Below are 19,862 nucleotides of genomic sequence, written 5' to 3'. Positions count from 1 at the left end.
GGGGGGAACCTTTCTCTGCTGCTCACCACGACCAGAGACCCTATAAATAAACTCACAAACCCAGCAGTCGTTTCCAGGGTCATTAACTCTGCTGGGGCTCTCCTTTCACTCCAGCTGATTTTGTTCCACCACTGAGTTAATGCAGGAAAATCTCAGCAACAGCTTCTCAAGAGATGCTGGGTTCAGTTTAGTTCCCCTGGAAGGTGATAATATCACTGAAGGCTTCATTTTGCTCCCTCCACTCCCCTCCAGCAACTCTCCTGCTCCCATGCCAATGTGGGATGCAGTCTCCCTCTGCTGATGGATGCCTCTAGAGGGGTCCTGGCAGCTGGTAGGAGCCACAGCCCTTTGGGCAGGGAGTTTTTTGCCCTGCAGTCAGGACATTTGCAGCCAAAGGGATCCACAGAATCCCTGCCAGGCCCCTGCTGCCCTGGGGATCAGGTTGTCTGCCCCCAAAGTCAGGCAAAAGGCAAACTAAGAGGAGGCTCAGGGCAGAGCTCATTGCTGTCTGCAGCTGCCTGCAGGGAGGCTGTAGCCAGGTGGGGTTGGGCTCTGCTGCCAGGCAGCCAGCAGCAGAACAAGAGGACACAGCCTCAAGCTGTGCCAGGGCAGGTCTAGGCTGGATGTTGTTAGGAAGTTGTTGTCAGAGAGAGTGACTGGCATTGGAATGGGCTGCCCAGGGAGGTGGTGGAGTCTTTGTGGCTGGAGGTGTTGCAGCCAAGCCTGGCTGGGGCACTTAGTGCCATGGTCTGGTTGGTTGGGCAGGGCTGGGTGCTAGGTTGTGCTGGCTGAGCTTGGAGCTCTCTTCCAACCTGCTTGATTCTATGATGTGGCTGCCTCATACTCTGCAAACTGAGCTCCCCTCCATCTGCCAAGCACCTCCCTGGCACTACCTCCCCAGGTGATGCACCAGGAGCAGAAAGCAGCCAGCTCCCCCTGGCATCCAAGCCTGGTTTCCACCAGCACCCCAAAGGCTTCCTTGTCCCTGGTCACAGAATGGGTTAGGTTGGAATGGACCTCGAGGATCAGCCAGTTCCAACCCTCTGCCATAGGCAGGGACACCTCCCACCAGAACAGGTTGCTCAGGGACTCATCCAGCCTGGCCTTGAACACCTGCAGGGAGGTTGTGGAGCACAGAAGCACAGAATGGGATCGCCTCTGAGGGGCTGATGCTGAGCACCACCAGTTCTGTGCTTTCCCTGCCTAAGTGCTGATGTGAGGCCTGGACCAAAGCAGGGTGAGCTGAGCTTGGGCAGGAAGCTTTGGGCTGTCAGGCTTCTCCTGTCAGCAAACCCAGCAGCTCTGCAGCCTGCCCAAGCACTCCCTGACAGGCTGCACACTCAACCACCCCTAGGCTGGATTTCCTCTTCTAGTGAGCAGCAAGGGATGCAAAATGTCTAAAGTGGCAGATAAACCTCCTGCCCCTCCCTTAAGCCATGCAAGGCCTCTCCTCCTCCTCTAACATCCCTTCCCCAAGCTCAGTCTGGGCTACGACATCACTGGGGCAGGCTGGCAGCTGGGGGAGTTAAAAACCCAGCTCCCAGCCTTGGCAATTGAGCTTTTCCATCCAAAAAACCCTCAAATCACCCCCAAAAAACTCCCTGCTGCCTCCTGCAGCAATGTAGAGGAGGCAAGATGGGTCCCCTGGCAGAGGCTGGCCAGCCAGGAGGTCAACCCTGTAAGGACTGGAGAGGCAGCACCGACCCTACCTTGCACCCTGCAGCTGTGGTGAGCTTGTGGGTGGAGAAGGGGAAGGCCTCGTTGCTGAGGTCGGTGTCCAGCACTTCTTGGAGGACCACACGGCTGGGGGGAGACAGCAGAAGAGGCTGTGCTGAAGGGACAGTGCTCAGCAGCAGCCTCTGAAGGGCATCCCAAAACCTGTGCTTCCACAGAAGGGGTAGGGGGGTGGAAGGGACCTCTGGAGATCATAGCAAGGTCTAGGTTGGAAGAGACCTCAAAGATCAAGAGCAGTGTGGGCACAGGGCAAGGGAGGGGACTCTGCCCCTTGGCTCTGCTCTCCTCACACCCCACCTGCACTCCTGGGTGCAGTTCTGCAGCCCCCAGCACAAGCAGCACATGGAAGTGTTGGAGCCAGTCCAGAGGAGGCCACCAAGATGCTGAGAGGGCTGCAGCAGCTCTGCTGTGAGCACAGGCTGAGAGAGTTGGGGCTGTGCAGCCTGGAGAAGAGAAGGCTTGGAGGAGACCTTGGAGTGGCCTTGCAGGATCTGAAGGGGGCTCCAGGAAGGCTGGGGAGGGACTACTGACAAGGTCTGGGAGTGAGAAGAAGAGAAGGAATGAGTTTGGAATGGCAGAGGGGAGATTGAAATGGATGACAGGAAAGGGTTCTGTGCAGTGAGGGTGGTGAGACACTGGCACAGGTTGCCCAGGGAGGTTGTGGAGCACAGAGGCTCAGAATGTGATCTTTGACATCCCTTTCTTCACTCTTGCATCTCTCCCCCCATCCCTGCATCCCTCTCCCCATCCTTGCATCCCTCCCCCTCCATCCTTCCATCCCTCCCTGGTCATGGCACAAGGATGCTCACCCCACGCTCACCTCAGGGGGCCCTGGATGCTCATCATGCCCAACTCTTCAGAGCAGTCCAGCAGCTTGCACTTGAGCTTCATGTCCTGCAGCACGGTGGTGATGTGTGACCAGTTGTGCTGGGCCACAGCCCCACCAATAGCCAGGTAGTAGCCATCCCCTGGAAGACAACCCCCAGCAGCCCTTCAGGCTCAGGGATGTTGGGCTGAGGACAGTGTCCAGCTCAACCCAGGGCTGAGTTTGCTCTCTAGAGCCTGAGCTGCAGCCCTGAGCCTCTCCAGCTTGTGCAGCCCAGTGGGGATCATCAAGAAGAAAGGATTAAGTAGTTCTAGGTCAAGAAGGGTGTAGAGAGGTTGGGTCTTGGTCTCTGCTCACAAGGCACAAGCCAGAGGACAAAGGGAAATGGCCTCAAGTTGCAGCAGGAGAGGTTTAGGTTGGACATCAGGAGAAACTTTTTGACTGAGAAGGTTGTCAAAGACTGGGAGAGGCTGCCCAGGGAGGGGTTTGAGTGCCCATCCCTGATGGATTCAAAAGCCACCCAGAGACGCCGCTGCCAGCAGCCCCTTGTGATGGCAGGGAGGAACCTCAGCTCTCAGCAGCCCTGGATGGAAGAGTCCCTAGAGGCTGGGAGCTGAGAAATCCAGAACCAATCCTTTCTCTCTCCCTCTCTCTTCTCCCTGCCTCCCCTTCTCTCTCTCTCCCTCTCTCCTTCTCTCCTTCTCTATCTCTCCCCTTCTCCCTTCCCTCTTCTCCCCCTCTCTCTCTCCCCCCCCCTCTCCCCCTCTCTCTCCCTTTTTCCCCCTCCTCCCCCACTCTTTCCCTCTCTCTCTCCCCCCCTTTCCCCCTCTTCCCTTGTCTCCCCCTCTCCCCACTCTCTCTCCCCCCCCTTCTCCCCCTCCCTCTATCTCCCTTCTCCCCTCTCCTCCCCCTTCCCCCTCCTCCCCCTCTCTCCCCCTTCTCTCTCTCCCCCCTTCTCCCCCTCCCTCTATCTCCCTTCTCCCCCCTCCTCCCCCTTCCCCCTCCTCCCCCTCTCTCCCCCCTCTCTCTCCCCCCTTCTCCCCCCTCTCTCTCTCCCCCCTTCTCCCCCTCCCTCTATCTCCCTTCTCCCCCCTCCCCCTCTCTCCCCCCTCTCTCTCTCCCCCCTTCTCCCCCTCTATCTCCCTCCTCCCCCCTCCTCCCCCCTTCTCCCCGTCTCTCCCCCCCCTCCCCCCTCTACCCCCTCTCTCCCCCCCTCTCCCCCCCCTCCTCCCCTCTTCTCCCCCCCTCCTCTTCTTCCCACCTCTCTCCCCCCTTCTCCTCCCCCTCTCTCTCTCCCCTTCTCCTCCCCCTCTCTCCCCTTCTCCTCCCCCCTCTCTCTCTCCCCTCCCTTCTCCCCCTCTCTCTCCCCTCCCTTCTTCCCCTCCCTCTCCTCACCCTCTCCCCCCTTCTCCCCCTGTCTCTCTCTCCCCATCTCCCCCCTCTCTCTTTCCCTGCCACTACAAAGGCTCCTCTCTGAGTCTCTGTCATCCCCACAATGAGTGCAGCCTCCTACTGTAATTGGAACAATAGACCTGGCTGCAATTAAAACTCCTCCAGAACCCAACAAGGCCTCCAGCTCTGCCACCCCAGACACAGGGATGCAGGATTCTCCCACGGGAAGGAAAGAGCTCATCCAGCCCTGCCTGGAGGAGAGAAGGCTCCAGGAAGACCTTAAAGTAGGACTTTTGATAAGGGCTTGGAGACCCTGGCACAGGCTGAGGGTGCTGAGACCCTGGCACAGGTTGCCCAGGGAGGTTGTGGAGCACAGAAGCACAGAATGTGATCAAAGATCACATTCTGTGCTTCTGTGCTCCACAACCTCCCTGGAGGTGTTCAGGACCAGGGTGGATGATGCCTCCAGCAACCTGGACTGGTGAGAGGTGTCTCTGCCCATGGCAGTGGGGTTGGAACTGGCTGAGCTTGAAGGTCTCTTCCAAACCAACCCATTCTGTGCTCCTATGATTCTGATGTGCTGGGGCAAAGTATGCACCCACAGGACACAGCACCCACAGGACACAGCACCCACAGGACACAGCACCCACAGGACACAGCACCCACAGGACACAGCACCCACAGGACACAGCACCCACAGGACACAGCACCCACAGGACACAGCACCCACAGGACACAGCACTCAGTACCCACTGGAGCCAGCACCCCCAGGACCCAGAACCCCATTGTGGGGCTGATCCTCCAAGCAGCAGCCCTAAGGATGCTGGTGCATGAGAATGGAGCTCTGTGGGCACTGGGAAGGATGTTGAGGCATGAGAATGGAGCTCTGTGGGCACTGTGAAGGATGCTGGGGCATGAGAATGGAGCTCTGTGGGCACTGGGAGGATGATGTGGCTCAGTGGGGACTGGGAAGGATGCTGGGGCATGAGAATGGAGCTCTGTGGGCACTGGAAGGATGCTGGGGCATGAGAATGGAGCTCTGTGGGCACTGGGAGGATGATGTGGCTCATTGGGCACTGGAAGGATGCTGGGGCATGAGAATGGGGCTCTGTGGGCACTGGAAGGATGCTGGGGCATGAGAATGGAGCTCTGTGGGCACTGGAAGGATGCTGGGGCATGAGAATGGAGCTCTGTGGGCACTGGGAGGATGCTGGGGCATGAGAATGGGGCTCTGTGGGCACTGGGAGGATGATGTGGCTCATTGGGCACTGGAAGGATGCTGGGGCATGAGAACTGAGCTCTGTGGGCACTGGAAGGATGATGTGGCTCAGTGGGGACTGGGAAGGATGCTGGGGCATGAGAACGGAGCTCTGTGGGCACTGGAAGGATGCTGGGGCATGAGAATGGAGCTCTGTGGGCACTGGGAGGATGCTGGGGCATGAGAATGGGGCTCTGTGGGCACTGGAAGGATGATGTGGCTCACTGGGCACTGGAAGGATGCTGGGGCATGAGAATGGGGCTCTGTGGGCACTGGGAGGATGCTGGGGCATGAGAATGGGGCTCTGTGGGCACTGGAAGGATGATGTGGCTCACTGGGCACTGGAAGGATGCTGGGGCATGAGAATGGGGCTCTGTGGGCACTGTGAGTTACTCTTCCTTCTGGTGGCAGCCCTGCTGGCACCGGGCATGGTGCCTGGCAGTGCTGTCAGCAGTCAGCTCAGTGTCCTCCTCCCCTCTGTCGCTGCTGCTGCTGCCTAATGCCATTTCTGCCCCCGGGGCTGACTGCTCTGCTCCCTTTCAATTCCTCTTTATTGCAGTTGATAAGGACTTGGGGAGAAGGTCAGAGCTGCCAGCTGGGACTGGACAAACCCAATCACAGCAGTGAGCAGTGCAGGCCCCAGGGGAGGAGGGGGCATAATCAGGTTACAGGAACCAAGGGGGTGCAGGTGGATAAAACCCAGGCAGCTGCCATTAGGTAAATGCAATCACCTCTGTGCCCCAGGGCCCTGAGCCTGCTGGGGCTGGAGGAGATGCTGAGGAGCACCCCAGGCTGGCTGGGGCTGGAGATGTCTTTGTGTGCAGTGACACAGCTGAAGAAGGCAGCAGGGGCTGCTGGCAGGGTGAAACCACCCAGACACCCCCAGCCCCATGGCAGCTGCAGAACATGCCCAGCTCCAGCCTCTCCCTGCTGGGTGGAATGGGTTAGAAGCTGAGGTACAGAAGGTTCCATGTGAACCTGAGGAGGATTTTTGTCACTGTGAGGGTGGCAGAGCCCTGGCACAGGCTGCCCAGGGGAGCTGTGGAGTCTCCCTCTCTGGAGATGTTCAAACCTGCCTGGATGTGTTCCTGTGTGATCTGCTCTGGGTGCTGCTGCTCTGGCAGGGGTTGGACTGGCTGAGCTTTGGAGGTCCCTTCCAGCCCCTCTGTGATTCCATGATGCCCATGCTGGGGGCTTTACCTTCGAAGGCAGGGGCCAGGGGGGAGGCTGGGTGCTCAGGGCTGATCCTGCTGACAGTCAGGTCGCTCTCCACACCCCCCTGCTTGTTCAGCATGCAGGTGTACACCGTGGAGCCTGTGGAAGGAGATGGGCACAGAGGCATGGATGTGACAGGGGGAAGAGGGGCACCAGGAATAGGAGTCCTCATCACTACAGCTGCTGCTACTGCCTGGGTAACCCTTGGCCAGCTCTGGAGAGCCCAGCACCAGGAGGGAGACAGGACTTGGGCTTCTGTAGGAGGAGCTAAAGCTGCTTCCTTGCCTGCTAGCCCTGGAGGAGAGGCAGCTTCTTCCTCTGCAAACCATGGCTGGGGTTTGATTCACTCTGGTACCCATCACACTGCCAGCTGTGAGCAATGTGAGCCACATCTGGAAGCCAGAGGGTCAGACCCCTCCTCTCTACCACCCCTTCAGCTCCAAGCACACCTGTCTCAGGGTAAATGAGAGCAGAAGCCAGCCCCCAGCAGGGACAGGGAAACGTTGCCCTGGCACAAAGACAGGCTGGGAGAGTTGGGGCTGCTCAGCCTGGAGAAGAAAAGGCTCCAGGGATGCCCTAGAGCTGCATTTTGGTACCTGAAGTGGGCTACAGATGAGCTGGGGAGGGACTGGTTAAAAGGCCTTGTAGTGCCAGGATGAGGGGTAGTGGACTGCAACTGGAGCAGGGGAGATTTTGGCTGCACATCAGGAGGAAGCTCTGCACAGTGAGCGTGGGGAGACCCTGACACAGGCTGCTCAGAGAGGTGGCTGAGAGCCCATCCCTGGGGACACTCCTGACATGGCTCTGAGCAACCTCTAGCTGAAGATGTCCCTGCTGACTGCAAGGGGTTCAGACAAAATGACCTTTGAGGGTCCCTTCCAACCTGATGCATTCCATAATGCAAAGGAAAAGCCAAGTTTGGGTCCCTGCTGCTCAGCCTGATGCCAGCTGTGATCTCCCAGGGCAGACTTCAGCCTGCAGCCACAACCTGGGGCTGAGCCAGTACCTGGTGCCTTGCTGACATCAGCTGTGAAGAGCCAGTTGACTGCTTTGGTTGCTTCAGGCCCGAGCAGGTAGAACTTGCCAAAGTAAGACATGTCAAAGAGAGCCAGGGCGTTCCTGCAGGCCAGGCACTCCTTCTTGATCTGCAGGGGGAGCAGACACAGGGCTGGGCTGCAGCCACAGCCCCACTCCACACGTGGAGCCAGACATCCAAACCACTTCTGTAAAGGGGAGCACCACCAGGATGCTCCCCTGGTGCCTTCAGAGGCTGCAAGGCTGCAAAACAACAGAGCAAGGCCACCAGAGCAGGATGTTGCAGCTGGGGAGGAACAGCTCCCTGCAGCAGTGCAGCTGAGGGGCTGGGTTCTGCAGAGAAGGACCTGGAGATGCCAGGGGACAACTTGCCCATGAGCCAGCAATGTGGCCAAGAAAGCAAATGGCATCCTGGGGTGCACTAAGAAGAGGGCTGAGGGAGGTTCTCCACCCTCTCTACTCTGCCCCAGTGAGGCCACGTCTGGAGTACTGAGATCAGTTCTGGGCTTCCTAGCTCAGGAGAGACACTGAGGGGCCTGGAGCATGTGAGTGAGGGGAGCTCTGGGGCTCTTGAGCCTGGAGAACAGCAGCCCCAAGGAGGTCACCTCCCCCCAGGGCCCCCCAACTCACAATGTCATGGTGTGGGGGGAAGTCAAAGGTGTACTCATCCCCCAGCAGCCTGTTGTAGATGTAGTCCCTGTGGCGCTCCCGCCCGTAGGCACCGTAGTAGTCGTAGTCCAGGACCTGGGCAGGGGCAAGCAAGAGGAGGAGGGCAGTGAGGAAGGTGATGTGAGGCTGAAGAGAAGGTGCTGCTCCCAGCTGCATTCACTCCATGCCAGGAATGGGTCCCTGCAGGACTTGGTCATGGTGATGGCTCCCAATTCCAGCATCCGTGCCCACAGTGATGGGTGCCCACCCCAGCATCCCTGGGTGATGACCACAGCTGCTCTGCCCACAGTGATGGGTGCCCACCCCAGCATCCCTGGGTGATGACCACAGCTGCTCTGCCCACAGTGATGGGTGCCCACCCCAGCATCCCTGGGTGATGACCACAGCTTCCCTGCCCACAGTGATGGGTGCCCACCCCAGCATCCCTGGGTGATGACCACAGCTTCCCTGCCCACAGTGATGGGTCCTCATTCCAGCACCCCTGCCCCTGGTGATGGGTCCTGTCCCTGCCATCCCTGCCCACAGCAATGGGTACTCACTCCAACATCCCTGCCCATGGTGATGGGTCCTGCTCCCAGCATTCCCACTTGTGATGACAGGTCACAACCACAGCCTCTGCCCACAGTGATGCACCACAGCATCCCTGCCTGCGATGATGAGTCCTCATCCCAGCATCCCTGCCCACAGTGATGGGCCCTACCCCTGCCCATCCCTGCTCTTGGGGAAGGGACCCCACACCAGCATCCCTGCCTACTGCTCTCCTCAGTATCTAGAAGTGGTTCAAGGGCACTGCAGGCAGATGCTGCCCCTCGCAGAAGGGCAGACAGACAGACACAGATCTCCCTCTTACCACTCTCAGAGTGAACTGAAGCCAAACACCTTTCTATGGAACCATTGCTGGGCACACAGAGCTGCCTGCAGCACACCACACAGCTGCTGTGATGTGGCAGCCCTCTGGGCTGAATGCCTCACCCCAAAAAGAGAGAGGATCCCTACTCACCGGGGCTGCCCCCCCAGGGCTGAACCAGCCAGGCCGCTCCCAGCCGTGCCGCTCCTGGAAGACGCAGCCCTGGCGCAGCAGCTCCTGCAGAAGCAAAGCCACAGGACAGGGAACAAGAGGTTAACAGGAAGGCCAATGGCATCCTGGGCTGGCTTAGAAGCAGTGTGGCCAGCAGCACAAGGGAGGTTCTTCTGCCCCTCTGCTCAGCACTGCTCAAGCCACACCTGGAGTGCTGTGTCCAGTGCTGGGCTCCTCAGTTCAAGGGAGATGTTGAGGTGCTGGAAGGTGTTTGGAGAAGGGCAGCAAGGCTGGGGAGGGGCCTGGAGCACAGCCCTGTGAGGAGAGGCTGAGGGAGCTGGGGGTGTGCAGCCTGCAGCAGAGGAGGCTCAGGGCAGAGCTCATTGCTGTCTGCAGCTGCCTGCAGGGAGTCTGTAGCCAGGTGGGGTTGGGCTCTGCTGCCAGGCAGCCAGCAGCAGAACAAGGGGACACAGCCTGAAGCTGTGCCAGGGCAGGTCTAGGCTGGATGTTAGGAGGAAGTTCCTGGCAGAGAGAGTGATTGGCACTGGAATGGGCTGCCCAGGGAGGTGGTGGAGTCTTTGTGCCTGGAGGTGTTCAAGAGGAGGCTGCAAGAAGCACTTAGTTGCAGAGGTTAACTAGCAGGGTCAGGTGCTAGGTTGGACTCAGTGATCTCAGAGGTCTTTTCCAACCTGGTTAATTCTATGAGTCAGTGAAGTGGGGCCCAGAACATCTGTCTGGGGCAGAAAGGCTGAGAAACTTGGGGTTCCTAGCCTGGAGAAGACTGAGGCAGGGGGGAATCTGATCAATACTTCAAGGTGGGGGTGTCAGGAGGATGGGGCCAGGCTTTGCTCGGCGGTACCCAGTGAGAGGACAGGGAGTGATGGGCACAAACCAGAGCATCAGAACTTCCATCTGAACATGAGGAGGAACAACTTGAATTCAAGGGTGGCAGGGCTCTGGAGCAGGCTGCCCAGAGAGGTTGTGGAGTTTCCATCTGCAGAGACATTCCAAACCCACCTGGATCCCATCCTGTGCAACCTGCTCTAGGTGACCCTGCTCTGGCAGCAGGGGTCAGGCTGGATGACCCCCAGAGGTCCCTTCCAACCCCCTACCATTCTTTGAAACAAAAGAGCCTTTTCCCTGCTGTCTGAGCAGTGCCCAGGGCTGCCCTTTTGAGAGAGAGCTCAAACCCCAACTTATGAACCCCTTGGGCTTCGCCTAAGCAGCAGCCAAAAGCAGCTCAGTGGTTTGGCTTTTAGCACAGAGCCAAGCTCCAGTTGCTTTTGCACGCTGATTATTTTTGGGTTCCACCCCACCCCCAGCCCTGGGCAGGGCTCTTGGCATCCCAGCTCCACTGAATGACTGCCCCAGAGATGTTCAATCCAGCCAGGAAAATTCCCCCCCTGATGTTTCCAAGAGTAATTATATAATAACCTTTGAGTTGTGGAGAGTGCAACCTTCCCTCTCTGCTCTCAGGATAAAAAAGCTCTCAGCAGGCAATTAATTAGGGCTCCATTAAGGGAGTTTTTGGGTTTTGTTTGGTGCCTCCTTTCAGAACAGAGAAGATTTGGGTTGTGAGGAGGTTTTGTGGGTTGGGTGTGGTTTTTTTTTCTGTTGTTGTTTTATTCTTCTTGCTTTGAATATTTTTTTTGTTGCTGCTGGGAGATTTTGAGGAGTGATTCGAGTTGGCTATTTATAAAGCAGAGCCCCCCTGCTCTGGAGCTGTGTGTATAAATACCAGGCTGCCACTCAAGTGGGCACTGCTTATTAGATGTGCTATTGAAAAAGGAATTGCAGCCTCCAGTGACAGGAAAGTGCTCGAGCTGTCAGCAGAGCACCAGGGGAGGGCTCTGCCACTGCTTCACCTCCTGCTCTCCGGTGGAAGGATCAACTACAGGATGGGTTGGGAGGGATCAGCCAGTTTCACCTGGAACCCAGCAGGGTCCACCTGGGCAGGAGGAGAAACAGAATTCTATCCTATTCCACTCCATTCCATCTACTCCACTCCGTTCTACTCCACACCATTCCATTCCACTCCATCTATTCCACTCCATTCTACACCACTCTATTCCATTCTACTCCACTTCATTCTATTCCATTCCATTCTACTCTTCTCCATTCTATTTCACTCCTTTCCATTCTACTCCATTCTATTCCACTCCATTCCATTCTATTCCACTCCATTCTACTACATTTCATTCTACTACATTTCATTCCACTCCATTCCATCTATTCCACTCCATTCCATTCTACTGCATTCTATTCCACTCCATTCTACACCATTCCATTCTACTCTATTCCACTCCTTTCCATTCTACACCATTCCATTCTACTCCATTCTATTCCACTCCACTCTACTCCATTCTATTCCACTCCATTCTACTCCATTCTATTCCATTCCATTCCACTCCACTCCATTCTACTGCATTCCATTCCACTCCATTCCACTCCATTCCATTCTACTGCATTCTATTCTACTCTATTCCACTCCTTTCCATTCTACACCATTCCATTCTACTCCATTCCACTCCACTCAATTCTACTGCATTCCATTCCACTGCATTCCATCTATTCCACTCCATTCCATTCTACTGCACTCTACTCCACTCCACACCATTTCTTTCCATTCTACTCTACTCCATTCCATTCTAAACTGGAACCCAGGAGGTTCCACCTGGACAGGAGGAGCAACAGAATTCTATTCCATTCCATTCTACCCCATTCCATTCTATTCCAATCTAAACTGGAACCCAGGAGGTTCCACCTGGACAGGAGGAGGAACAGAATTCTATCCTATTCCATTCCATTTTACTCCTGTGCTGCAGCTTCCATCCATTGCTCCTTGTCCTATCCCAGGCAGCAGTGAGCAGAGCCTGACCCCCAGCCCTCAGATAGTTATAGACACTGATTCAATCCCCTCTCAGTCTTCTCTTCTCCAGACTAAGCAGCCCCAGGGCCCTCAGCCTCTCCTCACCAGGCAGTGCTCCAGTCCCCACATCATCCTCACAGCCCTCCCTTGGGCTCTCTCCAGCAGATCCCTGTCCCTTTTCAACTGGGGAGCCCAAAGCTGTAGGCAGTAGTCAAAATGAGGTCTCCCCAGGGCAGAGTGAAGGCAGAGGAAAACCTCCCTGGATCTGCTGGACACACTCTGCTGAATGCTCCCCAGGACCCCATTGGCCTTGGCCCCCAGGGCACATTGCTGCCCCATGGATGTTCTCCCCCAGCACCCCCAGCTCCCTCGCCTGGGGCTGCTCTCCAGCAGTCACCTCCCAGCCTGTCCTGCTGCAGTTTGTTATTGCTTCCCAGGTGCACGACTCTGCACTTGGCCTTTTGAACCTCATTTGATTCCTCTGTGCCCAGCTCTGTCTGCCCAGGTCTTGCTGGATGGCAGCACAGCCTGCAGCTGGATCAGCTGAGCCCTCAGTCAGCAGCCCCAGCTGGCAGCGAGTGCCCTCGGCCCCAGCTGGCAGCGAGTGCTCACAGCCAGCAGCCCCAGCTGGCAGCGAGTGCCCTCAGCCCCAGCTGGCAGCGAGTGCTCACAGCCAGCAGCCCCAGCTGGCAGCGAGTGCCCTCAGCCCCAGCTGGCAGCGAGTGCTCACAGCCAGCAGCCCCAGCTGGCAGCGAGTGCTCACAGCCAGCAGCCCCAGCTGGCAGCGAGTGCCCTCAGCCCCAGCTGGCAGCATGTGCTCACAGCCAGCAGCCCCAGCTGGCAGCGAGTGCCCTCAGCCCCAGCTGGCAGCGAGTGCCCTCAGCCCCAGCTGGCAGCGAGTGCCCTCAGCCCCAGCTGGCAGCGAGTGCTCACAGCCAGCAGCCCCAGCTGGCAGCGAGTGCTCACAGCCAGCAGCCCCAGCTGGCAGCAAGTGCCCTCAGCCCCAGCTGGCAGCGAGTGCTCACAGCCAGCAGCCCCAGCTGGCAGCGAGTGCCCTCACCTCGTGCAGAGGATCCTTCCTCAGGTTGCGTCCTGCCAGGGGCTCGTCGTGGGGGAAGACCACGGAGTAGTTCTTGGCGTAGGACTCGTGGCTGCGCTCCCGGATCCAGCGGTTGTTGTCCGTGAGGGAGTGGTGGAACCTCCTGGAAGGCAGGAGAGGAGAGGGCAGTGTTAGGGGGAGCCCAGCAGCCCCTGGGCTGGCTGCTCCCTGCGGGCAGGGGCCAGATGTGGCTGCAGCTGCTGTGGGGTCGAGGTGATATTCCTGTACGAGTTGGTGGGCAGCAGAGCAGAGGGACCAAGCAGGGCTTGGCACTGGCCATGGCAGAGCCTGGAGCACCTATCCTGTGAAGGCTGGGAGAGATGGGGCAGTGCAGCCTGGAGAGGAGAACCATAGAACCATGGAATCCAGCAGGCTGGCAGAGAGCTCCAACCTCAGCCAGCCCAGCCTAGCACCCAGCCCTGCCCAACCAACCACACCATGGCACTAAGTGCCCCAGCCAGGCTTGGCTTCAACACCTCCAGGCACAAAGACTCCACCACCTCCCTGGGCAGCCCATTCCAATGCCAATCACTCTCTCTGGCAACAACTTCCTCCTCACATCCAGCCTAGACCTGCCCTGGCACAGCTTGAGGCTGTGTCCCCTTCTTCTGTCCCTGGCAGCAGAGCCCAACCCCACCTGGCTACAGCCTCCCTGCAGGCAGCTGCAGGCAGCAATGAGCTCTGCCCTGAGCCTCCTCTTCCCCAGGCTACACAATCAATGAGCTGTGCAGCAGCCTTGCCAGGAGAGCAACTTGGCTGCCACAGCTTTGTCCCTGTCTAGGTGGCTGCTGTCACTACCAGTCCTAGGAGAAAGCCCAAACCTAATCACCACAACGCAGCAAGGCAACAGCAACTGCTGAGCCAACATCTGCACAGCCCAAACTCCTGCCCCGTGTGGTGCTGCAGAGAGGGGGGGTGGGAGATGGGGGGAAGCCAATCTCTGGGCTGTGGAAATCATCACACACACACACTTAACTTAGAGGATTAGGCAGGGCACTAATTGAACAACAACAGGACCCAAAGGTAATTGCTCTGCCCTCTCCCATGGCTGCCATCTCCTGCCTGCTGGAAGCTGCTGGTGTAGAAGCTGGGCTGAGGCAAATGAGATAGGCCCCAGGTGCAAATTCATTGAAGCCATTCAGCAGCTCCTTAGAGGGGCACAGCCTGGGGCTGCCTGACACCCACACCCAGCCCTGCCTCCAAACCCGTCCCCAGGGACCACCCAAGGACCAGAGGTGTCAGAGAAGGAGCCCATGAGGAGCTAGAGCATGCTGGAGCAGCCAGGGTGACCACCACTGCTGATGCCAGCTCTGCCTCCAAACTCGTCCCCAGGGACCACCCAAGGACCAGAGGTGTCAGAAAAGGAGCCCATGGGGAGCTGGGGCAGCCAGGGTGGCACCCACAGCTGATGCCAGCTGCCAGCCCTGCCTCCAACCCCGTGCCCAAGCACCACCCAAGGACAAGAGGTGTCAGAGAAGGAGCCCTTGGGGAGCTGGGGCAGCCAGGGTGGCACCCACTGCTGATGTCAGCTGCCAGCCCTGCCTCCAAACCCCTCCCCAAGGACCAGCTGAGGACAAGGGGTGCCAGGGAAGGAGCCCTTGGGGAGCTGGGCAGCCAGGGTGCCTTGCCTGATGTCGTAGCCATGCATGTCCTTCTCTGGCCGCCCATGGATGATCCAGTGAGCCAGCTCCTTCCCACAGCCACCTCCCAGCATCATCCCTGGGGGAAGAGGCAAGCAGCCAGCTGAGCCCAGGAGGCCCAAGGGTGGCTGTGGGTGCCAGGCTCTGCCCGGGCTGCCACGTCCACATTGGGGCAGCTGAGGTGTGAGCCCTTCAAGACTCTCTTACCTGCACTGTTGAAGCCACAGCCAAGGAAGAAGCCTCTGACCTCTGGGGCTTCCCCCATGAGGGGCTTGTGGTCAGCTGTGAATGACTCTGCAAGAGAGAGAGGGATGTGCCAGCAGGGCCAGGAGTGCCATTCTGGGGACACACCACACCACTAGGAGCAGGGTTCATAGGCTCTGCTTGGCTTTCTGGGCTGCAAGTGCACACTGCTGGCTCCTGTGGAGCTTCTCCTCCAGCAGCATCCCCAAGTCCCTCTCCTCAGGGCTGTTCTCCAGCCTGGCACTGCCCAGCTTCGATCTGTGTTTGGCATTGCCTCGCCCCAGCTGCAGGACCTTGCACTTGGTCTTGTTGAACCTCCTGAGGTTGGTTCCATACGAACAAGTGCAAGGTCTCCAGCTAGACTAAGCCTGGGGTGCCACCCCTTGGACGATGGCACCATTGCAGCCACACCAGAGCTGCCTGCTCTGTTCTCAAAGGGTTTTTCTTCTCCCCAAGTCAGGAAGCTTCCTCTTGCCTCCAGCACAACCCACAGAGAAATCAGGCAGGTTGGAAGAGAGCTCCAAGCTCAGCCAGCACAACCTAGCACCCAGCCCTGCCCAACCAACCAGACCATGGCACTCAGTGCCCCAGCCAGGCTTGGCTTCAACACCTCCAGGCACAAAGACTCCACTACCTCCCTGGGCAGCCCATTCCAATGCCAATCACTCTCTCTGACAACAACTTCCTCCTAACATCCAGCCTGTGCCTCCCTGAGCACAGTGCCACCAAGGTGCCACCCCTGCCACGTTACCTGGCCCACAGACAGTGGATTTAATGCCTGTTCTCTCCAACACAGGGACTCTGTTGATGGCCCCTTCAATGTGTTGCATGAAAACATCCCAGTTGAGGTCAAAAAGGCCAAAAGCAAACTTTTCAGAGACCTGAAAGGTGGGAAAGAAGGAACCAAGACACACAAGAGAGCAGAGTTGGCAGAGGAAGAACTCAGCTCTGACAGCCTCACACACCCCAGGGAATCACCTCTGGGTTCTTTGGGCTTTCACCAACAGCCCAAGCTAAAGGGCTGGGACAAAGCACAGCTCTGAGTGGAAAAGACATCCCATTGTTTGCTTTTCATAGCCAATAACCTCATTTCTCTCATTAACATATACCAATTAGCACCCAAGCAGCACAACCTGGATAAAGGGATGATGCAGCAGGGCAGGGGCTGTATGGTGGCCTCAAAAATCCAACTCCTCCCCCCCAGGGAAGTTCAGCATCTTCACAGGCTCACAGATGTCAGGGGGTGGAAGGGACCCAAAGACATAGAATTCCCATGGCAGGGGGGTTGGAACTGGATGATCCTCCTGGTCCCTTTCAACCCTGAACTGGATGATCCTCCTGGTCCCTTCCAACCCTGAACTGGATGATCCTCCTGGTCCCTTTCAACCCTGAACTGGATGATCCTCCTGGTCCCTTTCAACCCTGAACTGGATGATCCTCCTGGTCCCTTCCAACCCTGAACTGGATGATCCTCCTGGTCCCTTTCAACCCTGATTGATGCTACAATTCCATGCAATCAGAGAATGGTTTAGGTTGGAAGGGACCTCAAAGCTCAGCCAGTTCCAACCCCCCTGCCATAGGCAGGGACACCTCTCACTAGAACAGGTTGCTCAAGGACTCAGCCAAGCTGGTCCTGAACACCTCCAGGGAGGTTGTGAAGCACAGAGGCACAGAATGTGATCTTTGATCACATTCTGTGCCTCTGTGCTTCACAACCTCCCTGGGTAACCTGTGCCAGGGTCTCACCACCCTCACTTCCAAATACCCTTTCCTAACATCTAGTTTGAATTCTCCCTCTGGCAGTTCCTCCTCCTCCTGTCATTACCAGACCTTGTCACTAGTCCTTCCCCAGACTTCCTGTAGCCCCTTTCAACTAGTGGAAGGCCACTCCAAGGTGTCCTCAAAGCCTTCTCTTCTCCAGGCTGCAGAGCCACAACTCTTGTAGCCTGACAATCTAGCTCAGGGCACACAGGAACACATCCAGACAGGCTTGGAAAGGCTCCAGAGGAGGAGACTCCACCTCTGGGCAGCCTCTGCCAGGGCTCTGGGACCTTCCAGGCAAGAAGTTCCCCCTTGTGCTGAGCTGCAACCTCCTGTGCTGCAGCTTCCATCCATTGCTGCTTGTCCTATCCCAGGCAGCAGTGAGCAGAGCCTGTCCCCCCCTCCTGACCCCCAGCCCTCAGATAGTTATAGACATTGATTCAATCCCCTCTCAGTCTTCTCTTCTCCAGGCTAAACAGCCCCAGGCCCTCAGCCTCTCCTCACCAGGCAGTGCTCCAGTCCCCTCACAGCCCTCCTTATTCCTGCTGTCCCTGCATCTCCTCTCTGCACCACAGACAGACCCAACCAGAAGATGCTCTGCTGCGCTTCCCCCTCTGGCTGTGGGGAGGTTGGCACCTGCAGGAGCTGGGGGTTGAGGTGCTCAGGGATGGGTTCCCTGGAAACCTGCCTCATTGCCTATAGGAAAGGCTCTCTGCACCACTCACCTCCTCCCAGAAGATGGGGTTGGACTCATAGCCGCCCACGGAAAGGGCATCTCCCTGGAGACGGAGGTACACCGAGGCGTCGTGGTCCCGCACGTTGGGCATGTTCTGCAACACAGCCAGGGCCAGCAGGGGGCTGAGGGCTGTGGGGAGAGCCCAACATCGCCCTGCTGCCACTGAGGGGGATCGACTGGAGGGGTCCGGCATGACCACTGAGGCTGGCAGCAATGCTGGCTCCAGGGATGTTCCCTCAGCCCTCACTTTTGAGTGCCTGAATTGAGCCAGGAAGAAGGCATCAAGGGCAGCTGCAGCAAACCCCCCTCCAACCATGGGCCAAGTGGCTCATGCAGGCAGGGGTGCCACAGGCAGGGATGTCACAGGCAGTGTCATCACAGGCAGTGTCATCACAGGCAGGGATGCCACAGGCAGGGCAGTGTCATCACAGGCAGGGATGCCACAGGCAGGGCAGTGTCATCACAGGCAGGGATGCCACAAGGCAGTGTCCATTCACCAAGCCTGACCCCAGCACCCAAACTGGAAGCTGAGTCTTGCATGAGTCTTTGGCTCCCAGCTGCTCCTCCGTGGCACAAGCAGCAGTGCCAGGGATGCTCTGGGCAGCAGGAGCAGACTCTTCCAGCATGGTGAGGGCTGGAAGGGACCTCTGGAGATCATTCAGCCCAACCCCCAGCTTGCTCAAGCAGGGCACCCACAGCAGCTTGCCCAGGAGCACAACGCCCAGGTGGGGTTGGAAGCTCTCCAGGCAAGGAGACTCCAGGGCTCTGCCACCCTTAGATTCAAGGAGTTCCTCCTCATGTTTAGGTTGGACTTCTGATGTTCCAGCTTGTGCCCATCACTCCTTGTCCTGTCACTGGGCACCACTGAACAAAGCCTGCTCCCATCCTCCTGACACCCACCCTCGAAGTATGGATCAGCATTGATCAGATCCCCTCTCAGGCTGCTCTGTTCCAGACTAACCAGCCCCAATTCTCTCAGCCTTTCCTCCTCACAGACCTGTTCCACTCTCCCCAGCATCTTTGTAGCCCTTTGCTGTACCCCCTCTAGCAAGTCCCTGCCCCCCTTGATCCAGGCAGCCCAGAACTGGACCTAGCACCCCAGATGTGTAATCCTGGGCACCAACACTTGGCATCTCAGCCTGGAAAGTCAGACCTGAGCTGTGGCAGTGGGATGGACACTTAATAATGTGTTGCCCTCACAGCCTTGTTGCCAGAGGCAGCAAAATGCTCTTTTACTCCTGAGCAATGCTCTACAGGCAGATGCAGCTATGGAGTTCTTGGAAGAGCTTAGAGATGCTTGGAGAGCTACACCTCTGCCTGCTGGGGCTTGTTCAGCAAGTGTTTGCTGTCTTTATTAATGCTGCTGTCAGACAGCAAGCACACAGGAGACCCTGCAACCATTCTGCTGAGATGAAAAAACCATGAAGGAAATGATCCTGCCAGTCATAACAGCATTAAATATTCACCACGACTCTGGGCAGGGCAGGCTGATGCCAGGGAGGAGAAGCTGCTGGGTGTGCACCTCCTCCTGCCTGCAGATCCTGGCCCAGGGTTATGCTGCAGGCAGCAACCACAGAACTGCTTTGGCTGGAAAAGCTTTCCAAAGTCATTGAGGTCAACCTTCAACCCAACCCCACCATGGCCACTAAACCAGGACCACAGGTTTCTTGAACCCCTCCAGGGCTGGGGACTCCACCACCTCTCTGGGCAGCCTGTGTCAATCCCTGGGCACTCCTGCAGCAAATTTCCTCATCTCCAAGCCATTTCCTCTCATTTTGTCACCTGATACTGGGCAGAAGAGATCAACCTCTACCTCCCTCCAACCTCCTTTCAGGCAGCTGTAGAGAGCAATGAGACCTCCCCTCAGCCTCCTCTTACCCTCATTTTATCACCTGATACTAGGCAGAAGAGACCAACCTCTACCTCCCTCCTTCCAGGCAGCTGTAGAGAGCAATGAGGCCTCCCCTCAGCCTCCTTACCCCCACTACACCCTCCCAGCTCTCTCAGCTGCTTCTCCCCAGCTCTGCCCTCCAGACCCTTCCCCACCTTTGTTGCCCTGTTCCAGCACCTCGATGCCCTTTGTTGGAGTGAGAAGCCCAAACACTGAACCCAGTATTTGAGGTGCAGGCCTGGGGGGTGGGTGCCAGGGGGTCTGTCCCATCTGCTCCTCCAGCAGTGGCCAGCAGAGCAGAGGAGCTGGAGTGCAGCTGAGCAGGGCTGACCTGGATGCCCTCGATGCGCTCGGTCACCACGTAGGCATGGTGCATCCCCACCAGCGGCACCTGCACGCCAGCCAGCTTGCCCAGGGCTCGTGCCCACACACCTGCCAAGAGACCACCCTCTGCTCAGCACCTCTCCACCCTTCAC

The 19,862-nt window shown here is 57.7% G+C and overlaps 1 protein-coding gene across 4 annotated transcripts in view; it reads right to left on the bottom strand.

Annotated features, from left to right (window-relative positions):
• The window catches only part of SARDH (sarcosine dehydrogenase), a 35,217-nt gene that overhangs the window by 8,455 nt on the left and 6,900 nt on the right, over nt 1-19,862 (bottom strand). For 3 of the 4 annotated variants that reach the window (XM_064171145.1, XM_064171147.1, XM_064171146.1), the window contains 12 exons: nt 19,718-19,818; nt 17,485-17,589; nt 15,750-15,879; nt 14,963-15,049; nt 14,744-14,834; nt 13,077-13,218; nt 9,130-9,213; nt 8,091-8,204; nt 7,432-7,570; nt 6,411-6,524; nt 2,555-2,702; nt 1,710-1,803 (listed from right to left, as the gene is read on the bottom strand). In XM_064171145.1, the coding sequence (XP_064027215.1) occupies nt 1,710-1,803; nt 2,555-2,702; nt 6,411-6,524; nt 7,432-7,570; nt 8,091-8,204; nt 9,130-9,213; nt 13,077-13,218; nt 14,744-14,834; nt 14,963-15,049; nt 15,750-15,879; nt 17,485-17,589; nt 19,718-19,818 (1,349 nt within the window). The remainder of the gene's footprint in view (nt 1-1,709; nt 1,804-2,554; nt 2,703-6,410; nt 6,525-7,431; nt 7,571-8,090; nt 8,205-9,129; nt 9,214-13,076; nt 13,219-14,743; nt 14,835-14,962; nt 15,050-15,749; nt 15,880-17,484; nt 17,590-19,717; nt 19,819-19,862) is intronic. The other variant, XM_064171149.1, reaches the window with a different exon arrangement.

This window comes from Pogoniulus pusillus, chromosome 35 (genome assembly GCF_015220805.1).
Source record: "Pogoniulus pusillus isolate bPogPus1 chromosome 35, bPogPus1.pri, whole genome shotgun sequence".
Lineage (NCBI taxonomy): Eukaryota > Metazoa > Chordata > Aves > Piciformes > Lybiidae > Pogoniulus > Pogoniulus pusillus.
This window is presented reverse-complemented; position numbering and strand designations above follow the sequence as displayed.